At 34.3% G+C, this 21,460-nt stretch overlaps 2 protein-coding genes across 6 annotated transcripts; one reads left to right on the top strand and one right to left on the bottom strand.

The window, feature by feature from the left end:
- Window positions 1-883: 883 nt before the first annotated feature.
- On the top strand, window positions 884-9,205 carry LOC130801779 (ABC transporter C family member 10-like). Of its 2 annotated transcripts, XM_057665656.1 has the most exons (11): window positions 888-2,977; window positions 4,008-4,328; window positions 4,407-4,493; window positions 4,652-5,233; window positions 5,310-5,474; window positions 5,907-6,201; window positions 6,651-6,865; window positions 6,965-7,270; window positions 7,431-7,494; window positions 7,807-8,046; window positions 8,319-9,205. In XM_057665656.1, exons 1-11 carry the CDS (start codon window positions 1,409-1,411, stop codon window positions 8,444-8,446), a joined length of 3,972 nt encoding a protein of 1,323 aa, XP_057521639.1. In that variant the 5' UTR covers window positions 888-1,408; the 3' UTR covers window positions 8,447-9,205. The 2 variants fall into 2 exon arrangements, with proteins under 2 accessions (XP_057521640.1, XP_057521639.1); XM_057665657.1 differs by lacking the exons at window positions 6,965-7,270; window positions 7,431-7,494; window positions 8,319-9,205 and having other exon boundaries at window positions 884-2,977; window positions 7,807-8,012.
- A 26-nt stretch (window positions 9,206-9,231) lies between these two features.
- On the bottom strand, window positions 9,232-16,443 carry LOC130801780 (BTB/POZ domain-containing protein POB1-like). Of its 4 annotated transcripts, none has more exons than XM_057665660.1 (7): window positions 15,990-16,126; window positions 13,130-13,599; window positions 12,534-12,662; window positions 12,129-12,253; window positions 11,980-12,043; window positions 11,374-11,653; window positions 9,392-10,654 (listed from the first exon to the last, which is right to left on the bottom strand). In XM_057665660.1, the coding sequence occupies exons 2-7, from the start codon at window positions 13,215-13,217 to the stop codon at window positions 9,841-9,843; spliced, it is 1,500 nt and encodes a 499-aa protein (XP_057521643.1). In that variant the 5' UTR covers window positions 13,218-13,599; window positions 15,990-16,126; the 3' UTR covers window positions 9,392-9,840. The 4 variants fall into 4 exon arrangements, with proteins under 4 accessions (XP_057521642.1, XP_057521643.1, XP_057521644.1 ...); XM_057665661.1 differs by having other exon boundaries at window positions 12,129-12,250; XM_057665659.1 differs by lacking the exon at window positions 13,130-13,599 and having other exon boundaries at window positions 9,232-10,654; window positions 12,129-12,250; window positions 15,990-16,443.
- Window positions 16,444-21,460: the final 5,017 nt, after the last annotated feature.

Below are 21,460 nucleotides of genomic sequence, written 5' to 3'. Positions count from 1 at the left end.
GCTAGAAGCAACTTGCTTAATGAATCATAGTTGATTCGTACCAACAGTCAACAAATTGATTTAACTAGCTATTTTACCAAACAGTAGCATTAGATGGTTTGAGCATCTAATCTATATTTATTTATACTGAAATAATAATAGATAAATAATACTCCAATAACTCTGCTATGAGATAGCGGTTTTGGTAAAATTACCAAATCGCCATCCTAGATGGCAGTTTGCTTTGAATATTGTTTTTGAAAAATCTGTCTGACGTGGACGGTAGATAGAGAATTATTTTTCCCTTTGACGAAAAGTAAAAATTATTTTCCTAAATTACAATATTTTGAAAAAAGATTCTAAAAAGACCGAAATAATCATGTGGCCTTGTTGCATCAATCATGTTCCTATGTTGTTTGATGTATTTTCTCTTTCTCAATTAATTTTCATTTTGAGATATCCTAATTATTTTGTATTATTTTTTAAATATAAATAAATTTAATATATTTCTTTTAATCTAACTACACATTTCAGTTACCTTTTAGTATTATCCACGCAATTTTTTTTTCATTTAATATTATATTTTCAAAACTTTTTATACTTTTCTTAAAAATCACTCACTTTCATTTTGATATAGGATCACTAGAAAAAAAGCAATACTTATTATTTGTTCATATTTGAATGATTTAATTCTATTTTGTTGTTTTCTTTGTGGCCATATATTTGACTAGAATATTCACAATTTGGTTTTGGCCATCTACCATGCCCAGAAGTGAATTGTAATTTGTTTGTTTCATAAAATTTACTCCACGTTTCTTTTAGTTCATTCCATTAAATTTGTTTACTTTCTATTTTTGTCATTCTACACCTTTTTATTTATTATTATTCATATATTTAACTTATTTTTTAGGTTTATCTACGCTTTTTCCCACTTCTCTATAATATTCTACTTTTCTTGAATCTTTTCAATAATTGATAATAAAGCAAATTTTGCAGGATAGAAGAGAAGTATTTGTTTTGAGTTAAGCTTTTATAGACTTTGTTTCTTTACCCAATAATATAGGATGCATATTACTCCATTTACATCAAAAACATTTTTTCTTCATTTATGGAAATCATTAACCATATTTTTAGCATTTTCACTCTTATTCATGGCAGAGAAAAATCTAAACTCCAAAAAAATTCATCATGATTTATATCATTATAGCACCAAATCTAGTTAGTTCAATATCTTTTCCATTTCATAAACATAGATTAAAAAATCTCTCAGGAAAGTTCAAAAAGAGATTTATGCACTAAATTTATAAACAAAGATTTTGGGTTTACATGGTTGTTTTTGGGTGTATTCTTAGCTTAAAGAGATCATTTACTTCTCATTTTAACATGATTAAGTTTTGTGCCATTTTTTCTAGCTTTTTTTGCTGTATTTATGGGTATAATTTCCCTACATGATGTTATTTTTTCCAGAAAAATAAGTTCTTTTAAAGTTATACTTGATGTTCTATTGTTTCCAGGAGCTGTTTTGCTTCTTTTATGTGTTTTCAATCAACATACAAATGAGATGGAATCAGAACAAAATGATTGTTTTCTGGGTTCTTATGTACCTTTGCTGGATCATGAAGATGTTCATGTTAAGGTCGAAAATCGAAGTTTATTTTCGAAAGCCGGGTTTTTTAGTAGAATGTCGTTTTGGTGGTTGAATTCATTGATGCAAAAAGGTAAGGAGAAGATCCTTGAGGATGATGATATTCCAAAACTAAGGTCTTCTGATCAAGCGGAAACATGCTACCGCGATTTCATGGGGATTCTTAATAAAAGAAAAGAGAAAGGATCAAGTTCCATTCTTTATGCCATATTTTTTTGGCAATGGAAAGGAATTATAACTTCTGGGTTTTTTGCATTAATTAAGATACTTACACTTTCTGCTGGGCCCCTTTTTTTGAAAGCATATATTGACATAGCTGAAGGGAAATCTGCCTTCAAGTATGAAGGCTATGCAATCACATTTCTGCTGTTTTTCACAAAGTGTTTAGAATCGTTGTCAGAGAGGCAATGGTGTTTTAGGACTAGATTGATAGGACTTCAAATAAGATCAATGCTATCCGCAGCAATTTACTCGAAACAATTTAGACTCTCGAGTGATTCTAAAATGAGCCACAGTCCTGGCGAGATAGTAAACTATGTCACAGTTGATGCTTACAGAATTGGTGAATTCCCTTTCTGGTTTCATCAAATGTGGACTGTTTTTCTCCAAACGTGCATTGCTTTAGCCATCATTTACTTCTGTATTGGGATTGCCACAATTTCCGCATTACTGATTGTTTTTGTGGCGGTTCTTGGAAACGCTCCTTTGGGTAGATTGCAGCACAAATACCAAACCGAGCTCATGCTCGCGCAGGACAAAAGACTCAGGGCTATAACCGAGTCCTTAATGACAATGAAGGTGTTGAAAGTCTATGCTTGGGAGACCCATTTCAAGAAAGGTATCGAAAACTTAAGGGATATAGAATTTAGGTGGCTGGTAGCTGTTCTTCTGCAGAAAGGATATTACATGATTCTATTCTGGTCATTTCCAATTTTGATGTCAATCACAACCTTTGGGGCATGTTGTTTGTTTGGGATTCCTTTAGATGCCGGTAATGTTTTTACATTTCTAGCTACTTTGAGGATTGTTCAGGAGCCGGTGAGGTTGTTTCCTGATGTTGCTGGTGCGTTTATACAAGCGAGTGTGTCATTAGACAGAATCGTAAGGTTTCTGGATGCACCCGAGCTGCAGGATCAACATATCAAGCAAAAGAAGAAAGGGGGGGAGTTGGAGAAGTGTTTAGATATTAGAACCGCAGAAATTTCGTGGGGTCGGTCTTTGAGACCGACCCTGAGAAATGTCAATTTAAGTGTCAAACCTGCAGAGAAGGTAGCAATCTGCGGTGAGGTTGGAGCCGGTAAATCCACACTTTTGGCAGCTATTCTTGGTGAAGTTCCAAACGTCAATGGCACTGTAAGATGGTTACTACTTACTAGTTTGAATGTTTTCGTGATTTTTTACTGTAAAAATGGAAGTGAAGATCATGATCTATTCAAAAAGCTACCATTTCTTGCTAAAATATCCATCTTTTATATATATATATATATATATATATATATATATATATATATATATATATATATATATATATATATATATATATATATATATATATATATACATATATATACATATATATATACATATATATATATATATACATATACATATATATATACATATACATATATACATATATACATATATATACATATATACATATATACATATATATACATATATACATATATATACATATATACATATATATATATATACATACATATATACATATATATACATACATATATACATATATATACATACATATATACATATATATACATATATACATATATATACATATATACATATATATATATATATATATATATATATATATATATATATATGTACGTCAGTAAGTAGCTTAGTGATTTGGGTATTGGCGACTGGTAAGAAACGGATATCAAAGATTTAGACTAAGAGGTTGAGATTGTAGAAAATCAAAATGAATCGAGCAGAAGAGTCTGCGTGGACGACTATTGGAACTGATCTATTGGTTCATATAATCAACCCAAATCTTTTGGGATTAAGGTTTTTGACATTGTTTTTGTGCTTAGTAATTTGGGTAGCTTTGATGTGAACTTGTCTATATTGGCCATTGATTGAACTTGTTGATCCTTGTCCGAGCATATTCGAAATTATTGGCCTTAGTACAATGAAATCATGTGCACGTTTTTATTCACATGAAGTTTCACACGATTTTCCTACCAAGGGTCAATCGGAAACAACCTAACAAGGATAGGGATGTGTACATGCGACCCCTCAAATCCCGCATATGTGGGAGTTATAAATGTCATTGGGGTTATAGAATGTGCATGACTGCACGTATACTATAAAACGAAAGATTGTTTTTGTTTAATTTAGGTTTATGTTTCAGGTGGAAGTTTATGGAAAGCTTGCCTATGTCTCTCAAACAGCATGGATTCAAACTGGGACTATAAGAGATAATATTCTGTTTGGTTCTTCTATGGATGATCAAAGATATCAAGACACACTTAATAGATGTTCATTGCTAAATGACATTGAAATGCTTCCATTTGGTGATCTTACAGTAATTGGAGAAAGAGGGGTTAACCTTAGCGGTGGACAGAAGCAGCGAGTTCAGTTAGCACGAGCCTTGTATCAGGATGCCGATATTTACCTTTTGGACGATCCATTCAGTGCTGTTGACGCTCATACGGCAACTAGTCTATTCAATGTGAGAAAAAAATCCCCTTATATCTTCATCTAACTTAAATTTCTTCGTCCCAATCAATGACACGAACTACGTTTGCAGGAATATGTCATGGGAGCTTTGACAGGAAAAACTGTCCTACTAGTCACTCACCAAGTTGATTTCCTTCCTGCGGCTGACAGTGTCTTGGTCAGTTTCCCATAAGGCAATTTCATTAATATTCGACCTTTACCTCAAAACGACAAAACCTGAACGGAAAAGGAAACATTATAAAAAGAAAAGGATAAGATACAAATTTGTTTCGATGTTTTTCAGTTTAAAGCACACATGTTTCATTTTGGTTGCAGCTCATGGTCGAAGGTCAGATTATAAAGCGGGGCACCTACAATCAGTTGATGGGTTCAAGCCTTGTATTCCAAAATCTTGTCGATGCGCATAACAACTTGATTCAGTCCGACAAATCGAAACAGGAAACATTCCCACCAAGTAAAAGTACTAAAATAGAGGAAAGTATTAGTCTTTTCGATAAGAACAACCCTTTTTTAGGTGATCAATTGATTCAGGAGGAAGAACGGGAAACAGGAGACAACGGTTTGAAGCCTTATTTACAATACCTAAGTCATGGAAGAGGTTTTTTGTACTCATCCCTAGCAGTCTTAGCCCATATCTTATTCCTGCTTGGCCAATCTATACAAAGTTATTGGCTGGCTTTTAATGTTCAAAACTCTGGTGTTAGTGAGCAGAAACTTGTCACGGTTTACTCGATTATAGGATGTAGTGTGGCTGTTTTCTTGTTTATAAGATCGTTTTCTATTGTTTCTCTCGGTCTTAGTGCTTCAAGATCAATATTTTCGACACTACTGAACTCTCTTTTCCGAGCACCAATTTCCTTCTTTGATGCCACCCCTCTAGGGAGGATACTTAGTCGAGTAAGATTTTTCATACCTATAGACCGAGTTTCGGTTGTCTGCTATCAAAGACTAACACATATACTTTGTTGTGTAGGTATCTTCCGATATAAGTATTATCGACTTGGATGTAGCCATGATGATAAGCATGACTCTGGCTTCTACATTAACTGCTTTCTTTAGTTTCGGAATTCTGGCTGTCGTTACTTGGCAAGTTTTGCTTGTCATTGTGCCTATGGTTTATCTGACTATAGTCTTACAGGTTCTTCGAAATCTCGCACTACATTAATTTTCCGATTCTTTATCCGGTCTACTTTTAGAATTCATGTATAAAAGATAAAAATCCTATAATAGAGCAATGCATATTGTTTCTGGTATGCCAAGATCCTCGAAAAATATCAAATGAATTCGTATTTTAACATAAACGTGCATAATACGATTTGTTTTGTACTTTTAGTCCTTACCTGAACTTGTTTTTCTTCATTCAAACTTATATTTGTCATAAACAATGTAACATAATTCACTTAAATTTGCCCAAGAATAGCCCAAAACCGACCATAATTCGCTTTTTCGATTCTCGCTTCGTGATTCACGAGGAGATTAGCGAATCAGGTGACACTGGTCATAAACTGATCTTTTCTAGCCTTTTGTGGTCTTTGTCGTAATCTGAACGTATTTCATTGTGTATATACAGCAATACTATTTCGCATCAGCAAAAGAACTGATGCGAATTAATGGAACTACAAAGTCCACAGTAGCAAGCACTCTTGCTGAGGCAATTTCAGGAGCCACCACTATTCGAGCTTTCGGCAAGGAAGATCAGTATTTCTCCAATGCTGTTAAGCTCATAAACAACAATGCTAGTCCTTTCTTCCACAGTTTTTCTTCCAATGAATGGTTGATACAACGCCTAGAGATGCTATGTGCAGTTATTCTCTCATGTTCCGCTCTCGCCCTCACATTGCTTCCATTCAGCAAAGACAACTCTGGTTGGAATCTACCTCAATCTCTTCCAAAATTATTTAGTTCTTTGGTCTCGAATTATATGCACTTCTTATCATCTGAAGGTTCCGATGAAACTTGTTACCAAGGGTCAATCGGAAACAATATCTTTGTCATCACTAATACGGGTCAGGTTGCATGACCAGCCTTATAGGGGGGCAAGAGGGGCCTGTGCCCAAGACCCATCCAAAAATTAGAAAAATAACGCTTATTATTTACTAGTTAGAGGCCTATAACAGTATATTTAGTAATTAGGGACCCATAATTAATGTTTTACCTTGGGCCTCTTAAATCTCAGGGCCAGCCCTGCAGGTTGCAGACATTCGACCCCCTAAATCCTGCTTAGGTGGGAGCCACTTAATTACCGCGTATCTTTTCCTCCTCTTGGCACTTTATCCTTTAAATCCTTCATGGCTTCTTTCTTTAATGATGGCAGGATTTATTGGGATGGCACTTTCCTATGGCCTGTCCTTAAATATCTACCTAGTCAGCTCTGTTCAAAACCAGTGCATGCTTGCAAACATGATAGTTTCAGCCGAAAGGCTAGATCAATACATGCACATACCCGAAGAAGCCTGTGAAGTTGTCGAAGACAACAGACCCGCACCTAACTGGCCCGACATAGGAACAATAGAGATTTCCAACTTGAAGGTAAACTTGCACTTGCACTACACTCTTTTTGAACCCTAGTTTTTCAACTGTTACAACATAGTGCATAGAAATTGAATAGTAAGAAGAAATTGTGAACAGGTTAAGTATAGATCCAATGCTCCACTAGTTCTGCAAGGGATCAGTTGTATCTTTGAAGGAGGGAGCAAAATCGGGATTGTAGGGAGGACCGGTGGTGGGAAAACAACCCTTATAAGCGCTTTATTCCGTTTGGTTGAGTTTACGGAGGGAAAGATTGTCATAGATGGCATAGATATTTCTACCATTGGGCTTCACGATCTTAGGTCGCACCTTGGCATCATTCCTCAAGAGGCCACACTTTTTTGTGGCTCAGTACGTCACAATCTAGACCCCTTGTTGCAGCATTCAGATACGGAGATCTGGCAGGTGATTTGCTCTATGCAGCATCTTTTCATGTCTTTGTTCTTTGTTCATATCAAATGCCTTGAAAGTTTATTGCTTAGGAGTTAGAAATCGCTTTAACATGCATCAGTTAAACTTGTTTTTATCGGTCCTTGTAATGATCTTAACGGACATGTTTTGACAGGTTCTTGAGAAATGCCAGCTCCGAGAAGCAGTTGAGGAGAAAGAAGGCGGTCTTGACTCCTCAGGTGCGGCAAAAGAAATGAAACTCGAGAACCCATCCTCTATATTTAATCAGGAAAAAAATAGATTCTCGTTGATCCCAAGATCTTGGTTTTTCGATTTCAAAGTATTATTGACTATACTAAAATGACTCGTTAAATCACGTGCATTTCTTATTTTCGTAAAGTCTCAGTGTTGTTTGCTATCTAGGGTCGATTAGAAACAACCATTGTTATCATAAGGATAAGTTTGCATAACCCGACTCTGTAAAACCGCACTTATTGGAATAGTCGAAGGTTGTAAAATATATAACAGGGTTTTTTTTGCCTTGATTACAGTTCTACAGGATGGCTCGAATTGGAGCATGGGACAACGACAATTATTCTGCTTAGGACGAGCATTACTTAAGAGGAGGAAGATACTAATTCTAGACGAAGCGACGGCCTCCGTCGACAACACCACTGATGCTAGTCTCCAGAAAATTATTAGAACAGAATTCGAAGACTGTACAGTCGTCACAGTTGCACATAGAATACCAACTGTCATCGACTGCACGAAGGTTCTAGCCATTAGTGATGGTGAGTTATCCTACTATGATCTCAATTTTCAACTAAGGCTAATCAAAGTCCAATTCAATACTAGAAAAATGTCATAACGGAATTCTATTCCACACTATTTTTTGGTTGATTAGCTGAAACAGTCACATAATTTGCTAATCAAAAAGCGGATTTTAGTCGGTCTTGGGCTATTTTTAGGCCATTTTGAAGCGAATCGCAAATTCAAAAGGAAAATTATCCGGTGAATCATGTTACACTGATTTTAAACTAATGAGATGTTATCTTTCACACAGGCAAAGTAGCAGAGTTTGACGAGCCCAGAAAGCTTATAAACAAGGAGGATTCATTGTTTGGAAAACTTGTCCGAGAATATTGGTCATACTCTGAAAATGCCATTACTTACAAAGATCAGCTCTTGTGAGTTGTGAGCCCTTAAAGTCATATCTTTGAAACATAACGTTTGAATCAACTCCCAAGCCTCCCCCTTCACCTTTGGGGTGAGAAGTCTAAGCAAAATTGGTAGGGCTATGGGTGTTCCCCTATATGCGGATGAATGAACGACTAAATAAGTTACGAGTCTCCTTTGCTAGATTGAAAGTGGAAATTGATTTCACTCGTCTCCCTTGAGATGTTGCCCATAAATGGTTAAATGATCCAACTAATGTAAATATTAGCATATAAGCTTCTTATTTTGAGCTTGTTTCACCGAGACGCTTGTAGGTTCTTATTCATATTGAGTTCCATAATAGGAAATGCGTGCCAAGGTTTTGTATCAAGTGACTGCCAAAGATTTGTAATCAACATTTAATGTTGGTTATAGGTGTGAAGAGAAGAAGGCTCCTCCCCGTCAACCCCTCTAATGGGTGCCTAAAAAAGGTCCCCGGTTCCATATGTTGCAAAATCGCCCTCTGAAAGTTCAGTACAACCACAACCCTAATAGAGATGTCGCATGTTAGGACTATGATTCTTGACCCCTCGGATGAAGAAGTAAAGAAATTTGAAGTTTCGCAAATCCTTCCAAATGATTGATAGTTGTTGGTGTCATCCTTGGTTTTCTTTTGATTAAGCTGATCACAACAAATGTGTAGGGCAAATAACTAAAAATCCAACAAGCATAGTGCAAAAAGTGAGAATGTGGGGAAAAAATCCTGCACTATCTCGCATCAAATGGACAATAGACGTGCCATTTAACATTTTCATGCCGTCATGAAAGATCAGTCTTCATAGATCAAGTGATCCCTTAACAAAGGATTAGGATCAAACATTAGCTCAATCAAATTACATTTTACCTCCATTCCCGCAGCTTCAAACAACCACGCAAAAAACAGAACAAGAAATGTATACAACAGAAAAGACTAAAGAACCATGCAATAACATTGGCAACTATACTCCATTAAAATGGTAAAGGAAAGCTATTACAATTTACACTATCAAAATTACTACCGAGTTCGAGTTAGATAATAGTTAGCAATAAACTCCAACTCCAATATAACCGAAATTTTGATTCACAGTACACTAGGCAACAAACTGAGCAATTTTATATACACATGAGATGAGATTTTCTTTAATCACTTACCAAGGGTATCCCAGGTGAGAATCAAGTCTTGTCTCAATTAGAACAAAAACTGTTTTTCCCAAGTCATGGGTTTGACTATCACCTAGACCTCTGCTTTACTCAGCCTGCTCTGTAATCCCATAAAAAGGTATCCCCGGGCAATTTCCTTTCCAGAGACCACACATCTGTTTTGCTTATTGAGAAAGTACCCAAGCAAAGCTGAGAACCACCAAAATGAAAAAGAAACTTGCATCCAAAGTCTATGGCTTAATTGACAACTCGGCCTTTAGATGCAACAAGCCATTAATAAAGAACTGGCTATCGTCGGCAGTGAATGAATCCCAGTGTATACCAAACAAGTTTCGGTACCCAACTGCCTTCCCTCCAGTGAAGAGGTAGTTCCCTCGATATTTGGTGACAAAATCGTCAGTTGGCTTTTGCCTAGCAGAAAATTCATAATCCACAGAAAAGGATACAGAACCCTTCTCTTGCATGCCCAAGAACAGCCCAAAACAATGAAAGGAGCTCTGCTGATCCATATTACAGTGGGCGGAGAGGAAAAATCCCTGTCCACCAAGGTGAAAGGCCTGGGAATAAACTCGACCTGATGGAAATAATTTCTGACATTCCTCTTTTTTCAGAACCAAATACACAATACACTGTGGCTTTGGTAGTTCAAACTCTATCACTTTCACAGGGCGGTATTTGTAAGCCCGCTCAATATATTTGTGACCAAGTATCTTAACATCATCTGCAAGCAGAGCTCGCTGGCGATGAGGTGGCTCAGCCTTGAAGAAAAGTGCTTCTAAAACAAGCTTGGAAGAAACCTCTGGATCTAGATCGTTGCAAGTCATTACTTTCCTCAGCTTCCTGCAAGTCATGTGAGGAAAACGGATCAATTTGAAAAGTCGAGTGCTGAGTATTTTTCGTCGCTCCTCCACCTTTGAGTAATGGGTCCTAGTCCATTTCACGACAAAATCATAAACTGCATCTTCTGAGGCAACTTGGAGATCATCACTAGACAACACAGCCTCAATTCCAGCTAGAGGCAGACGCATCACCTCTTCCTGAAATCTGATAAAGAAAGGGCTCAGTCATTCAAAAGAAACATCAAATACCTACATAAAAAATCATGTAAAAACGGATACAAGTTACACACATCAGCGCAATCACTGATCAATAAAGAAAGGATCACAATACAAATTTCTTGACCACAAGATTAAGGGCTTAGGCACCCACCTTACTCGGATATTGACTATGGGCAGATATCCAAGCATCAAACAAGTCAAAGCTAAAAGTTAGACATGGGGACGTTGTCCAGAAAATGGAGATGGATACAGGGAGTTGGTGACACAACATTCAAGAAACATATTCCTAATTACTGTATGAGCTTTCCGCAAATAAAAATCTTGCATACACATTTAAGGTTAGCTTGGTTGCTAGTACCAGACAAAATTTCAACCTCCTGCCGTTTTGAGCAAAAATCACACAATGTTTTCTGGTCCTTCTGTTTTTGAATTACTTTTCACTTGAAGTATGTTATCATTATAATTGAAGTGTCAATTTGCGTTTGACATTAGAAGTGCTGGGTAAGATTTTGTACCCTTATTGAAGTATTGACTGTTAAGTGTCCAACACAAGTAGGCAAAGGAGGATGAAGTGAAGAAATAAGACAGAAGGTCATAATAGTCGTTGAAGAAAATGAGATTAAGAGCCAACAATCAGTTTCTAATATTTGTCGTACTATTTCTTTTGCTTATTTGAATAAAGAATAAAAATGTCAGGCAGCTTACTTAGTCATGTCCTTAAACTGTAAGGCGAGAAATTCCTTGGCTGCATCAGCCAATGGTTTGACAGCATCTCCCAACAGCACACTTGAGGGCAGGTCCAAGTATAATAAAGCTGAATCCGAAGTCATAGGAAAATTTTGCAACATTTGGCAACAATATCTCATGCATGAAGCAACTTCAAATTTATCAGCAGCCATCAGCACATCTAATAAACCTGTAGGTGTGTTTGTTTGCAATGTATTGCTGTACATAAAGTTTAGGAGATCCATGACTGCAGCTTCCTCTGCTCCACAAAATATGATATCATCAGAATTGAACACTGTGAATCGTCCCAAATCAATTTATTAAGTAAGAACATGAAAAGTATTACAAATTGAAAAAAGAACAAAACAATGGAAGGTAAAACCAAATTCTGGCGAAGATGGCATTGCAACAGAATTGAAAGCAAATAAAAGGTAATATAAATAATCATTTGAAATGTGAGAAACATCTAATCATCGCTAGACAAGTCATTCTCTGCAATCATTCACCATCTTCATCCTCCTATAGCTATGACAGATTAAAACTAGGATACAAATAAATAAGTAGTCCATGGAGCTTGTACATTACCAGAGGCCTGGATTCGTAAAGTCACATCTCGCTGTTCGGATTCCCGCATCCCATTTGAAAACAACTACAATAGAAGTTTAAAAAGCTCAGAAAGAGGAACAGTAACATGAAATTGGAAGATGAAATGACAAACAAAATGGGATCCCCACCTTGTAAAAAAAGGGGCTCTTAGCAGCTAGTATCGGAGAGCTAATGTGAATAGTCTTCACTTCAAGAAGGCCCGGAATATCCAGACCAATTAGGGAATTGTTGTTCTGAAGAATATCCTCACCTTCTTATGTAGAAGATAATATCACATGCAGGGGTTAAAACATAGATACTATAATTTCTGAGAAAAGACTTGAAAAAGGCCAACTTATCTTGAAGACTGAAAAATTAACTAGATCAAGAAAAGAGGATTAAAACAGCAACTATCAATGTTACTTGCATAACCAAGGAGATAAACAAAAAATTTAACAAAAACAAAAAGCAAAAAATTAGAATAAAGGACAGTGGAAACCACAAATGATCGTAGACCTTCAACATATAATGGAGCAGATAGTTCAGCCACATACCATCAATACACGGTGACTCTTCAATCATAGCAACGGCTTCACCGTCTAAACTTTCATATGCAACATCATCAGAGTAAGGAATGTCGTAGTTCAGAAACTGGTCAACCGTCTGCGCAATACAACCCGTGCCTGCAGGTAATATTTCATCAGTATCGACAGAAAATAACCACAACCAAAAAAGAACTGCAAAGTGCAGCTTTCCTAATCAAGAGACCTAAGACTTCAACTAAAATATGTAAGCATCAAGGGACAGGAAAGAGAGAAAAAATATACAGAAGCAGCAAAAAAAAAGTTGGAGCCTGCTTCCTCAAAAACTAGTCAGTGGTGACTAATCTTAATACTGGAATGTGAGATTTAGTATCTAAAATCATGAACTTACAAACACAGAAAAAAAAAGATATTCCTATAGAAAATAATTCATCCATTTATCAGAAAATCCATTTCTAAATCCCAAACGAGGCACCAATTATTAGTTTATAGAAATCTTCAACTCATGAAGATAAGCTCATTCATGTTGTTCTTTGTTAAAACTTACTTTTTTCTTTTTTCAGATGGATGTCACTAGTATCTAAGTTTGAAAACTTAAATTTAATTACCAAATTCCATTTTGAATCTCCACTTTGCAGATTTACCAGGCAAAAAATAAATGGAAAAGGCGCCAATTGCAATGCTTAATTCACTCATTCTTGGGTTTGCCACTAGGTGTTAAGACTTAAGCCCATTGCTTTAAAAGGTATTCATGTTTGGGCCCGGCATAAACCCATCCTAACCAAGATCTTCACTGCTGATTAGACGTTGACTAAAGCAAAGGAGGAGAAACTTCAAAGCTGCTTCATAAAAGGCCAGGTGTAATGTCAAAATAATTAAAGCAGAAGAAAAGACATAATATTTCGAAGAGCTTGCACTACATGGAAAATAAAATTATGTTGCCCTGTCTTCCATTTTACTCGTTTATACACTCACTATAATTATCTAGAAACTGGATGTAGATTGTATTTCATTTTTTTCCCTTCTTAGATTTAAAATGTCATAAGCATAGTACTCGGTCAAATTCCAAAATGTTGTCCTGGGAAAGAAAGAAAGAAAAAACCTTATTAATAAATAAAAATTAAGCCAACTCAATAATCACATTACAAGTTTACAACTAACAAGTAAAAACATGTGAGGAAGAATTGTTTCTTCCTTATACGTAATAAGGGTTGACAAGGATGAAGGCATTCACAGCTTGTGTTTTCAATTCAAAAAGCACCGAAAAAAACCCTACAAAATTAATAAAGTATAAGTTGTTTCAGTTTTAAGAAAGTTACAATCAAAAAAGAATTTTGTCACCTAGTCTCTTAAGGTATCGAACCAACTACCAAACATTCTTCAGCGGCGTTTAGTACATTGAACTCATACAAATATTTGGAGGTATAAGCAAAGGAAAGTCTTGAACAGAGGTATATGAACTTATTCAAACTAATCAGTGCAATTTAATTGATTATGAGTATTAGCGTAAAACTGTTGAAAACGGTTAAAATAATCCAAAAATAACATACTCCTAGAAAAAATTGTGTGAACTGAAAAATAGAAGCAATAGTTTATTCCAATTTTTATTGCTAGTATGATTCACTAAAAAAGTCTTTTAACTTCCGAATAAACTTCCTGCGAAATGAAATGATGAGTTTAGTCAACACTGTGGAATTGGCACTTCTCGATTCTCACGGGAATGAATCACTCAATCCCCAAGTTCCATTAAAATAAATATGACATCCCTAAGAATTGTCTAATCGGCCTCAAATGAATCTCTATCTTCCAAGTAATATTGACATAAAATACCTTAAAACTGTGTAATTCGCCTCCAATTGATCACTCACTCCCTATTTTTTTGAATATTGATATATGGTTTGCCTTGGATTGTGTTATGGCTCGAAAAATGGTGTAAGCTCTAAGGATATGCATTTAAGGCTTGAATGAGGTTTGCTCTAACAAACTTTCAAGAATGCTCGGAGAAAGAAAAAATGATCAGACCTAGGCAGTGAGCTCAAAAAAGAAGCATCCTCAAAAAGCACATGCACAATGATGCTCAAACAAGCTACAATGATTCCTAAAGGTTCTGCAATGTTTTTTGCTTATGCGCTCAAACGCGCATATGGGTTTCTCAAACAAACAAGTGTTGCATGCATAACTTACTCTGTTTTACAATACGTTCTTATTGTGGGGTTATTTGCATAAGTACATTCTAAGTACCCAAATCAGGAATCCTCATTATTGTTCATTGATTTGTAATAAACTTATAGCCTAAACACGCGCACACACACACTTAAGAAAAATATTCATTCTCTATTGCACTTCTCCATTGTTGTTTATTAATCAATAAAGCAATCTAGGACCTAGGGAGGATTCAGGCATTAGGTGAACTTTGTACATCTTGTGTGTTTGATTTATGCTTAGATTTTATGTTTTTGCCGCTTAATTTTCTCAGTTTGGTTTTAATTTTGATTCTCAAAGAAAAAGTCTACCATCACTTTCCCGACACCACAAGGCCATTCACACAACAAATAATGCAAGTGTAGATTCCTCCTAATGCTGCAATCAAATAAAAAGATAAGAAAAATTACCGTGAATAATACAATATTTCGTTAATTTCCCAACAATAATACCAACTTTTAATTAATTATGAATAACACCAACTTAAAAGGTCTTTTTCCTAGAATAATATCAACTTTAGTTTAATAACTAATTTTTCTTTTTTTGTCATATAATCTCATATAGTTTGATTTTTAACATGTTAGGCATATTCAAGGGAAACACCTCTAACTTGAGGTTATTCGTGGTTAATCAAAAGTTGATAGTATTGTAGGGAAGTAAACAAAATATTGTATTATTCCTGTTAATTTTTCCAAAAATGTAATACCAATAATTTTCATTTCCAAACAAATTTTCCTAATTCATACTCCCCCTTGTTTCTCTCACTTTGCCTCATTTGCCATTTTGTTATGTCTCCTAATTTCTTATCGTTTTGCCTCATATACCATGTATGTCTCCTTATTTTGCATCATTTCTAACTTTGACTTATGGCCCAACACCTTTTGCCCTCTCATTCCTCACCTACCCATTGAGCAATAGCACGTGCACAGTTAACTGAAACAGCCCTAAACGCTGACAACTTCAGCGTTATCACCACATTCAACGTCTCATTATAAAATTAGCAAATCTATGCAATTGCAAATATTTCTTTTTAATAGTTATACTATGAAAAAGAAACGGGAGATAGTATTACAGTAATTTAATATTAATAGGTCTTTAAATAAATGACCCAGATCATGGTCTAGACAATTAGGGCAAAGATTCCCCTGCCGGTATGAACTTCCATTCACGGCCAAAACAGTACACAAAACCTAGTAATTCAACAAATAAGAACCAAAATTACAAAAATAACCAGAAAAAGATTGATAATTAAGATGAAAAACAAACCAGGTTCCTTTTTAACATCTTCTCTTCGACGTTTCCTATTAATAGCCCAATCAGCAATTGTAGTACAGTTATCGCCATGAGATTTGTTATCGGACAAATCAAGAATGATCTCAATCGTTAAAGTTCGATCGGAGAAATTGCTGTCATTGAAAGCGAATCCAAAATCTGATTCAGAACTTGAAGGTCGAACATCACCAAATCTACGGTTACTACACGAAGCCGAATCATCTGCAATTGGACTCGCTAACACTAACTTCGATTTCATTTCAGATATTTCCCAATTGAAACCCTAACCCTAATATTGAGTTCCTCTTGCTTTCAACAGTGTTTTGTTGAATGGAGTTCACAGGCCACAACTATGGTGTGATGGGAATGTTACTTTATTACTTTATTACTCCACTTTTGAGGTTTTAGTTACACGTACAAAATTTGTTTTGTGGTTTTTATTTTCCAGCTCGTTGACTGTTTTAGGTGAGATGGTTCATATTAAAGGCTTATTAATACAAAGTATTAAAAATAGCTTTGGCTAAAGTTGCTCATTCGGGTAATCGGATCAATTTTGGATGGGTGTCATTTGATTCGATTGTATTTTGGATGCGTGTTGAAATGGGTCATACTCGGGTCGGGTCGGTTAGTCACGGTTCGATTGAAGATCGGTTATTTGAGCTATCGAGTTAGCATCAGTTTGGTGTCGGTAGAAGTACATGTCAGGTTTCAATCGGTCTCATGTTGTCATCGGTTAATAATTGGTTCGATTTTACCGGGTATAGATCGTGTTCGGGTATTTTTCAAGTAGAATTCGACTACGAATTGCGAATTACTAATTATTATTAATCGAGTCAGTATCAGATTAAGTTTTTAGTCATTTTTTTTATGATAAGGTTCCTTTACTTAAAGCAAAATAGTGAAAATGCAAATCAATTAGTGATCATTATTATATTGTTACTTTACTGTTTGACCGAAAATTAAAATTATAAAATTTTATCAATTTTCATATAATTCGATTAAAAGTAGTTAAATAAACATTGACCATTGATTATTAACTCTAAATATATGAAACCATGTATTTATAAAATTTAGGAAAAATTACCTTGAATAATACGAACTTTCACTGATTTTCCTACAATAATACGAACATTCAATTAACCATGAATAATACGAACTTTGATACATATTTCCCGCTGGCATACCATTTTACCTGTTACCGGTAAACTTACTCATTCCTTTAAAAAAAAATTTTTGGCTAATAAAACTAAGTAAGAAAAATTACCCTGAATAATACGAACTTTCAATGATTTTTCTACAATAATACGAACTTTCAATTAACTATAAATAAAATACGAACTTTGATACATATTTTCCGCTAGCATAATGAAGAAATGGGAATTTACCGTTTCTCCAGGTAAAGAACCGGTTAGGTATGCTAGCGGGAAATATGTATTAAAGTTCGTATTATTCATGGTTAATTGAAAGTTCGTATTATTGTAGGAAAATCAGTGAAAGTTCGTATTATTCAGGGTAATTTTTTCTAAAATTTATTTTATTAAAATATTTATGAATTTATTAGAATAACTAATAAGATGATTGAAGAGTCAATCATACTTCTATGTAAAAAATTGGTTCAAGTTTACAGCAGTTCGATCTAAACTTTGTTCAGATTAAGTCGGTTTTAGCCGGATCGAGTTCGGTTTTGAGCATGATTCGGGTCAGTCATTATTAAGTTATGGTAATCTCGGTTAACAGTTACGTGTCAGTTAGAAAAATCGGTTACAACTCGGTTCAGTTTTCCCATTTTCGGTTGTCAACCGGTTCGGGTATAGCTTCGAGTCGGATAATGTCGGTTCGATAAATCTAAAAAATGAACAAATTTTCGGGTCGGTTTACTTTCGATTTCGGATCGGATTTTCGGATTGGGTCACTTTTGAACAGCTCTAGCTTTGACTAAGCCAAAGCCAATTAAAAATCTTCTTACAGTGAGACGGTTTCAATGAAAAATTAGTAAAAAAATTTAAGGAACTTTAGCGAGATTGGTAAGGAGGAGCTATTAGTAAATAACGATAATTTGTGAAGTTAACAAATCACCCTTATGTGGTAGGAGTTGATATGGTGAGAGTTTTGTAATTTTAATTTACCTTTTTTTTTGTTTATTTTATTATTATTATTATTATTATTATTATTATTATTATTATTATTATTATTATTATTTTGTTTTTTATGGTGTTTATAAATCATGGTTATTGATAGTACTAACCGATTTGTAAGGGATGAGGTGAAATTGAATGAGTTGAAAATATGAAGGACAAGATGGGCAAACCTTTTTTTAAATATAAATATAAATATAATTACTAATTCTTTATTGAGGTAATCTCACCGTGTAATGATTAATTAGGTCAGCACAAAACTATCTATAAAAATTATTAGTGTCGATTTAAATTTTATTGTTTTTTAATGTGTTTTTACTAATAATTATTTATATAGCCTCGTTTCACAATGAGACGGTCTCATGCAAAAGGGACTTATAATCACCAATCAGTCCACATAATTACGTGGTACGAACCACGAAGTAGCAAGTTGGTCTTATGCAGTAGCACAAAAGGCCCATGGGACTGTATTGTGAATTTTAGAAAAATTTAAGCGAAAAAATAAAAAAAAAATAAAGCAAATAAGCGAAAATCTAAACTTTTCCCAAAAGTAAGCGTCCGAACCCCAAAGCTGTGCTTTGGAGCTGTTCGCAGTTAGTAACTGCGAACAGCTATAAAAGACAAAAGAGTTGTTCGCAGTTACTAACTGCGAACAGCTATAAAAGACAAAAGAGCTGTTCGCAGTTAGTAACTGCGAACAGTCTGTTTGTCTTTTATATCTGTTCGCAGTTACTAACTGCGGACAGCTAATTAATTTTTTTTTTTTCCTTTATTTTTGAGTAGGGTCCAGTCCAATCCTTTATTTACGGTACTTCTAGTAGGGTCCAATCCAATCTTAGAAGATATAAAACGTCTAAAGTGATTCAAATCCATGTTCGAATTGCAAGCAAACAACTTACGTCTTCCCCCAACATAATGAACTTTGCCATTATTTTCTCTAATACAACCATTCCAAAAACATACTATAGTGACGCGAAATGATGCCATTTTCTACATTAACACAAAGAAAATCAACATCAACATCAACATCAACTCATGCCCATACAAGTAAATTATATTCATTTGATTATAATCTTTTTTGGTCTATAAATTATTCAAATCCATAATGTAGCTAAGTTCATACATATATAATACACATAATCCAAATAATAAATCAATTCATAAGTTCACAAACAACATTTCTAATACCAACATCAACATCAACATTTTCTAATAATATTCAACTAATACAACAACATTACTTCAAAATCCAACATAAAGTTATAAAAACAATTAGAAATTACCTTCAATGCTTATGGATGATTAAGATTAGTCTTGATTTAACAACTACAAACCTACATTTGAAAAAATAAACAAATTTGGTTAAAACCCTAAAATCCAAATATACACCAAAAAAACACAAAAAAATTTACCTTTGCGTAAGCTATAGTATCCCACACTAATTTTGAAGTGCCAAATTGAAAGAGGATTGCATGATTTGATGGAATGAATCAAAGGTTTTAGAGGGAGAAGGTGGAAATGTCGAGAGAGGTAGGGTTTGAGAAATGGGATTTTGCGAAAAACAGAAACTGATCTGAATTTGTATATCATATCTGTTCGCAGTTAGTAACTGCGAACAGCTCTTTTGTCTTTTATAGCTGTTCGCAGTTAGTAACTGCGAACAACTCCAAAGCACAGCTTTGGGGTTCGGACGCTTACTTTTGAGAAAACTTTAGATTTTCGCTTATTTGCTTAATTTTTTTTATTTTTTCGCTCAAATTTTTCTAAAATTCCTGTATTGTAGGAGTTTCGACCAAGTGGGCCTTCTACATGACAAATCCGATTGTTTTGTGGGATATTGTGTACAACTAGCCCAATAAAACTGAACCCTAATTTTATAAACAAGGCCCGAATTCATGCATCTGGAAACTTACTCAAGACTTCCCAGTTCCCAACATTAGAATACAAATTTTCAAATCAAATTAAGTTAAATACAATAGTGGAGGGCGGAAGCACATATGTTTTTATGAGGTCATTCGACTCTTGAAAATCTATGCCTTATTAGCTATGTATGATAAGGTAAAAATTTAAAAAATTATTACATTAAACCAACTTGACGCATAAATAACTAATTAACCCGTCTTGTATGAGGCAATTTCATGACGAGACAATCTCAAAGTAAGAATTTCATAAGCTAAAAGTTTCTATTATATATTCATTATATTTATTTATGACAATTGGAATTAAATTGTCAAATTAAATGGTGTGCATTACTAATTGTATTTTTCGATTATGCAAGATTTTCTTAGTTATATGACTTTGACTTTAGATCTCACTTAAGATAATTTCTGGATCGACCACTAGTTAAATAGAACAAATAAGTCAATTACAACATTTATTTCTTTTATTTTTGTTTTGACAATGTTTCACTTTGTGCATAAATTACTCACTTTTAGTTGTTTAATTTTTGAAACATAATTTGAATGTTAAAAATTAACATATTAAATATTAAAATACTTATTTTTTGAATTTTAACTTATTACATTAACCTATATCAACATGAAGCTATCTCATGCAAAAGTTGCTCATATGAAATTTAACCTTACTCCTCATTGTCTTCAATAATTAATGTTATGAAATGGTTTTTTGATTCGAGTGATTATTTTTGTTCGATTTATTTTAATTTTATGTTATTGGGTTTGAATAGGGGTGTTCATGGGTTGAGAGGTTGAATTATCATGTCCAATACAACTCATGTTAAATCAATGTCGGTTTTAGACCTATTTATTTCTTGTAAACACAGATTTCAATTCAAATTCATATAATCTTAAAATTTGGATTCGAATTCAATTCCATTGGAAATTTTAATGGGTGTTTGGTGTTGGCTTGGTCAATTGAATCATTTTTCTAGCATTTGCTGGATATATTTAGTGGATTTTGTTTTGGTTTTGGATCGTCTATTATAAAGCTACATATTATAGAGTTAGACATAGTTAGGATATATTAAAATGGAAATAACTGTTCTTTTGATCCTTTGTAGTAGGTGAAGGAGAGGCTACAGAAGCAAAGTAGTCTTTTAATTTTGGTTTAAAAGCCATTTATTATTTTTTTTTCTATTATTGGGTAGCTTTAGGGATATTCACCGAGAACCGAACCCTAAGACTTTACTCAAGTGATATTTACTCTAATCAAGACAAGATCTAGTTCTCAAATTTATCAAATATACTTCTTAATTGCTTGATTAACAAACAAGCGAAAAATAAATTAAAAAAAAAGACAAAAAAAAGCATTTATCAAAAAAATTCTTACAAATTTCCATCTCATATGAAGTGTATTATTCACCTCATAAAA

Source organism: Amaranthus tricolor, chromosome 15 (genome assembly GCF_026212465.1).
Source record: "Amaranthus tricolor cultivar Red isolate AtriRed21 chromosome 15, ASM2621246v1, whole genome shotgun sequence".
NCBI lineage: Eukaryota > Viridiplantae > Streptophyta > Magnoliopsida > Caryophyllales > Amaranthaceae > Amaranthus > Amaranthus tricolor.
Note: the sequence above shows the minus strand (reverse complement) of the source record. Positions and strands in the feature narration are given on the sequence as shown.